General features: G+C 35.7%; 1 protein-coding gene across 4 annotated transcripts in view; it reads left to right on the top strand.

Moving 5' to 3' along the window:
* unc5cb (unc-5 netrin receptor Cb) overlaps positions 1 to 6253 on the top strand; it is a 267331-nt gene that overhangs the window by 246 nt on the left and 260832 nt on the right. For all 4 annotated transcript variants that reach the window (XM_051686038.1, XM_051686037.1, XM_051686039.1 and 1 more), the window contains exon 1: positions 1 to 155. This exon is cut by the window's left edge and continues 246 nt beyond it. In XM_051686038.1, coding sequence (XP_051541998.1) covers positions 35 to 155 — 121 coding nt within the window. In that variant the 5' untranslated portion in view covers positions 1 to 34. The remainder of the gene's footprint in view (positions 156 to 6253) is intronic.

The following is a 6253-nucleotide window of genomic DNA, read 5'->3' as shown; positions in this document are numbered from 1 at the left end:
TCGGAATCAGACGGCGGATTTTTGCCTTGTTCATATGATGGGAAGAAGTGAAAAGACTGCGAGAAGAGAACGCGACGGGTCGGGATTCTTACAGCAGATGATTCCTATAATAGTTTCTCTTGTTTTATTGCTCGTCAGCATCGGTGCGGCTCAAGGTAAGACTCAGAAGCCCTTCTGTATTAATGGTGTGTCTCTTCACGATATTGATGGCCGAAGTTCGCTGAAACGAGCGAAATAAAGTTTGTGATATATTTTGTGAAATAATTGTTCTGGTACGTCATCAGCCTTTTATTCTTAAAACTGTCCACATCACACCATCGGTTATTTATTAATAACGTGACGTGTGTCCGAAGGGGAATTGATTTAGTGCCTTAAACTGCTTAAGATTTGTGAAATCAAAGTTGAGAACTGATTTGTGAAATATATTGTGTTTCATTGTTTTTTACATCGCAGTCATCATATTTCAGGTTTAAATTCTGGTCAAATAATGTTTTTTGTTTTTTTTTAGACTGGTAAGTGAAATGTCATCTTATCACATTTCTGTTATTATTATTATTATTATTATTATTATTATTATTATTATTATAGTTGGTTTATTCGCTATAATGAGACAGTGTAGTTGCTGTTGAATAACTCTGACTGTTCTGTCTTTAGATTTATAAATGAACACAAATTAACCTCCTACAGAGGATTTGGAACATGACGTAAGAAAACTAACTTTTTGCTGATGTTAATCAAAGTGTGAAAATGATGGACAGGCAAGAATGAATGCGTGTTTTCTTGCGCGAAATTAGAGATGAGCAGCAGATGTTTTAATGTTTTCTTTGCTTATGCGTAAACAAGCACTGAAATGAGACCATATTTGCCTTCCTGTGAGTTTATCGTGCTGATAGTTTGTTGTGTAACGATGCATTTTTGTTGTTCTTGGTACAAAGGATAGTTTTATTTGTTTAACCCTTGTGCGTCAATTTAAAAAGTTACTCCGATGTCCTTCGAGGACAAATGTCCACGTCAAAAAACTGCCATTATAGTGTTATATATTAATATTATTTTCCACTTTCTATTCGTTATTTTTTTTAACCGACATCAGTCCTGATCATAACTACCAAATATTCATTCATTTTCAGCATTTTAACCATTTAAATGCCAGTTTTTTTTAAAACACACACACACACACACACATTTCTCAATACACACATACAAAACACTCTTTGACATCCATACCAACACACACACACACACTTGTATCTGCATCATTTATTCAGTTGTCCTGCAGTGCTCTATAATACAGCAAACAGAGAATAGGGGAAAAGCATGTATTTGCTCCATAGACTAAACATGAGAAAAATGGCGCCATCTGGTGGAAAATATTAAAAATGTAAATGTTGAAGTCAGGGCTCCAGAATGAAAGTATAATATCATATAATTCATGATTTTATGCTTTAATGGCACTGGGATCAAATATTACAGTTTTAATGGGTTTTAATGGGGACATTTTTGTCCTGAAGGTCCTGAGTGTAACTATTTTGTGTTCACAGTGTATTACAGATGTATTATAGGAACTGAGGTTGAAATATCAAAATTCCCCAGAAAATACACACCTTTGGCAATGTATGCCGTTGGCATTAACACAGCCAAAATGATCGGAAAAACAAAGATGAAAAAGACAAAAATGTCCCGAAGATCGCACAAGGGTTACGCCACTAACTGAGTGAGTGTATAAAACTAACTTCTTTTGACTTAAAGGAATATTCCGGGTTTGATGCAAATTAACCCTGTAAAGCCTGACTTATGAAAGAATTGTCAGAAAATTCTATTTTCTTTTTTTTTTTTACATTTTAGTACCATTAGACAAACTATATAAAAATAAATAAATAAATAAAAAAAAAAGTTTACAATGCATCATATTTGATACATTAGGCTTTAAAGGTCATTATCCTCCTGCACTTCATTTGTGTGTAGGACATTTGTTATGTAAGTTTTTCTACAGTGGTAAATCTTGGGGTATTATCAGAGGACTCTTTGGGCTTTTCAGAGATACCAAATATTTGAGAGTTTGATCATGAGAACTTCCTCTTCTTGCTCTATAAATATAGACTGAAATGTATCACTAGTTCAATTCAGCACATCAAATACAATAGAAATATAATTTTTTTCAATAAACATGTATTTTATGCACCAAACACTATATTGACATTTATAAAGGGAAATTGTAAAACTTTTTTTGCTGGGTCTCAGGAACTTGATGACATCATAATAGATTGTCAGGTAAAATAATGAGATCTTTATAATGACAGAGCAGGCGGCATATATGGAAATATACAGAAATATTAGTTCTCTCTTTAAATATATATTATACATTTATTTTTTGTAGTGTGCATGAATGTACTGTAATGGTGTTTGAGAGATATTCCTCAAAAGTCTGTTGTATCATGTTTAATACATGGATTTCAAAGGGGTGTTTTCAATAAAATAATATACAAAATTTTAACCAAGCACAAGTTGCTTATATTCAGCAATTAATCATTTTAAAATATCAGTAACAATATAATCATTACTGTCACTTAATTTATTAAAATAAGCTGTCATTTATCCCAAAATAAGTCACTTTTCACACAAGTCCACCGGTATTTTAAATAGATCGATATAAACATTGAAACCACTTTTTTTCTCAAATAACCACTAGATAATGTTGATTACCACAAAAATTAATTTCAACTCATTCCTCCTTTTCTTTAATAAAAGCACAAATGTGTGTTCCAGTGACACACTTACATTGGAAGTCAATGGGGTCAATCTGTAGACATAAACAATATGTGTGATAAAATCACTTACTAATGGTAACCCTAAAACAACCATAAAAACGACAATTTGAAATGCATTCCTTGAATCAGGGTCTGGTATGCCTTGGTGTGTATGTTGTGTATAGGGTGAAAAGAATAAATTTAGGCCCAGATCCGTTTAGTTAAGCTATTTTACTTGATGGATTACATGATAGTGTTCCCCCTAAGATTTTGTTTCAGCAGTGGTGCTGTTGCGCATGCATCCACAAGCCCGCAATGCCGGACCAGGATTAACATGTGTTGGTCGAAGAATAGCTTAAAACTGGGGTGTCAAACTCCATTTCAGCCTGGGCCACATCAGGGTTTATTTGTGCCCTAAAAGGGCCCGTTGAAAATGTTGCACCTGCTTTGGTAGCACCCATGCAAATAATATTACATGTTATATGCATTGAAATGCACATATGACAGTACAGCATTGATTTTGAGCTTGGGTTGCAGATGAACATTATGACATTAACAACAGGAACATCTAAATACATTCAGAAACTACCATAGTTAAAACAGTACAGTTAGTGTTACCACAGTAAATCCATGGTACATTTTTGTAAGTGTTGTGATTTGAGAATTGAAAAGCCTTTCTCCTGTTTTCTTTGTCAGTGCCATTTAGAATGTGGAGGGCTTGTTTTAAACTAGTTTCATCACCAAGACATAAGAGTTTTGCAACAGACAATTCTGTACCGCATTCAGACGGGTTTCGCAATCCCAGCCGCGCATCGCACTGGTTTACAAGAGCATTTCAAATAGTCTGTGCGGTTGAGACTAGTCCGCGAATTACCGCACCTGCTCTGCGCTCGTGCTGCTTTATCCATGATTGAGACGTGTTGATAATTGATCCGTGTAGCGCTGTTTCATTCCGCTTTTGAAGTGAGCAGAATTTCATTACATTATAACTAGGCCTAATTAAATGCATTTTCCTCAGGGCACAATGTTGCAATTTAAAAGTGGTTTCTCTCCGGTTAAGATGCTTTCAAGTTTGTCTTTGTGGCATGTCTCTGATAAAACCAGTGCTCAAGCTGTTTGTCCTCTTTTGTTAGTTTTTTTGCCGTTAAGGGAAATGAAGTGTACAGCCTCTATTGAAAGGAATTTAGCTGAATAATTGTTGTATAAGTAAACAGTGGCAGACATCTTCTTGACACAGGAGGACGGCACAAAGACCTCCTCTCCATTAAAAGCCAGTTTTGTAAATCTCCTTTGAGCCATGTTTGACATTGGCTTAAACCCTCCCTCGGTGGCTTACATGTAGTTATAGTGTGCAGGTGGCTGCATTCTGCTGATCTTTTCACTTTTGGAGATTACTGAAAGAGTCGTCATTATAAAAAAAAAAAAAATTTAAAAAAATAAACGTCATTATGATGTTGCATTCGGGTATCTGTTTGTTAGAAACTCGATCCAGTCTGGCAAAGCCCCTCTCAACAATTGTGAATAGTTAATGAGAAACAAGGAAAGGATGAGGAAAAACTATCCAGCTCCAATGTCTGAAGGGCATCGCAGAATGACATATACCCTATTCCAAAACTCCTCCGAGGCTGCAGTACGATTGACTAATGGGAACACGAACCAGGTCTCTTTGTGTCCATTAAGAAGTCGATATTTGGGGAGAACATTGTTTGCAACTAATTAATGGGCCATAGGTTTTTCTTTTTGGGATACTAATGAGCTACACGTTTCCGGTTCACATGGGGATCTTTTCACTGCCCAGTTCACTTTTTGCATTGATACCCTTATTAAAGGAATATTCTGGGTTCAATACGAGTTAAGCTCAATCGACAGCATTTGTGGCATAATGTTGATTTACCATTAAAAAAAAATAAATAAAAAAATGACATCCCTGCTTTTGCTTAAAAGCACAAATCTGTTACAGTGTGACACCTACAATTGAAGTGAATGGGGCCAGTCCATAAACGCTTAGAGCTGTCAGAATTTAACGTGTTAAAACATGCAATTTAATTTGAAACGTTTAACACATTTACCATTATTACAACATAAACCAGCATAAATGCTTGATTGAAGGGTGAAACCTTTGTAATGTGTCATTACACTGACGCACACTTCACAACACACCAGAGCCCTTCTACAAAGGTGACCCTACAAGCTTAGCATAAAATAGCATGACGCGGCGGTCCCATAGACATTCAATGGGCGGTACCTTTGTAACACGCCAGTTGACTGTTACCCTCTATCCTAAGATTGAGCCGCGGAGGTTGTTATCTCAGTAAATAAAAGAATCTCTGATCGTGCTTCCCTGTCAGTGATAAAATGGAGAAAGGGGCACTTAATGCTATATGATGTCCAAAACAAGCCCAGATGAGATTTGTGATGGGCTGAAAAAAACTTGATTTCTATGTAAGGCACATTTTAATTACCACAGAAACACGTCAAGTCTTAAGTATCACCAAGACACAGAATGAGACATTTTTGTCTGCAAGCGCTTTTCATGTGGAGTTCAAAGCGGCGCTGACGTTGACGCTCTGACGCAAATCCTGTAAGAAAGTGGATAGTCACAGTCTACCAGCAGATTTGTATTGTGGATGAGTGTAAGGGGTTTAATCCCCTTTGCAATGAATATGCTACCTATGTGGTGACTAGTTCTTTCAATGACTGAAAATGCAAATTAGACTTTGGGAAACGTTTAATGTTACTTGAATTGTTGATATTCTAGAGCATTTCTATCTTTATACTGTGGTAGGCTTTGTTTGGAAAATGTTGAAAGCATTATATTGTTTTGTTTTCTTTCCTAAAATGGAAATAAATTAATTTTTCACAGGAAAAGTAGTATATACAGTGTCAAATTTCAGTATTTTCAAAATCTGCGATTAATCGCTATTAACTACAAAAATGAAGCGATTAATTGCGATTTAAAAAAAAATAATCGACTGACAGTACTAGTTAAAATACTAACTGTTTAGCCACAAGATGTAACAATGTGTGTTAACATGATTTTAGTGTGATAAAATTGCTTGCAAACCATTTCTGTGTAAAGTTATATCCAATTATCCAACTTCATTGCCATAACGACATAACGCTGTTAAAGGGATAGTTCCCACAAAAATTTTAATTGTCGTCATTTACTCACCCTCATGCCACTCCAGATGTATATGACTTTCTTCCTTCTGCAGAACACAAATGAAGATTTTTAGAAAAATATCTCAGCTGTGTAGGTCCATACAATGCAAGTGAATGGTGACCAGAACTTTAAAGCTCCAAAAAGCACATACAAACATAGTAAAAGTAAGCCATACGATTTCAGTGGTTAAATTAATGTCTTCTAAAGTGAAACGATCTCTTTGGGTGAGACACAGATCAATATTTAAGTCCTTTTCACTATTATTGTTTACTTCCAATCACTCTCCGATGCGCCTCTCATGTGACGCAAGGGCATTGGCATGTTCACGCGAGAACTGACGCGATAC

Source organism: Myxocyprinus asiaticus, chromosome 43 (genome assembly GCF_019703515.2).
Source record: "Myxocyprinus asiaticus isolate MX2 ecotype Aquarium Trade chromosome 43, UBuf_Myxa_2, whole genome shotgun sequence".
Classification (NCBI taxonomy): domain Eukaryota; kingdom Metazoa; phylum Chordata; class Actinopteri; order Cypriniformes; family Catostomidae; genus Myxocyprinus; species Myxocyprinus asiaticus.
The sequence above is the reverse complement of the archived record's forward strand: the minus strand, read 5'-3'. Positions and strand labels throughout refer to the sequence as shown.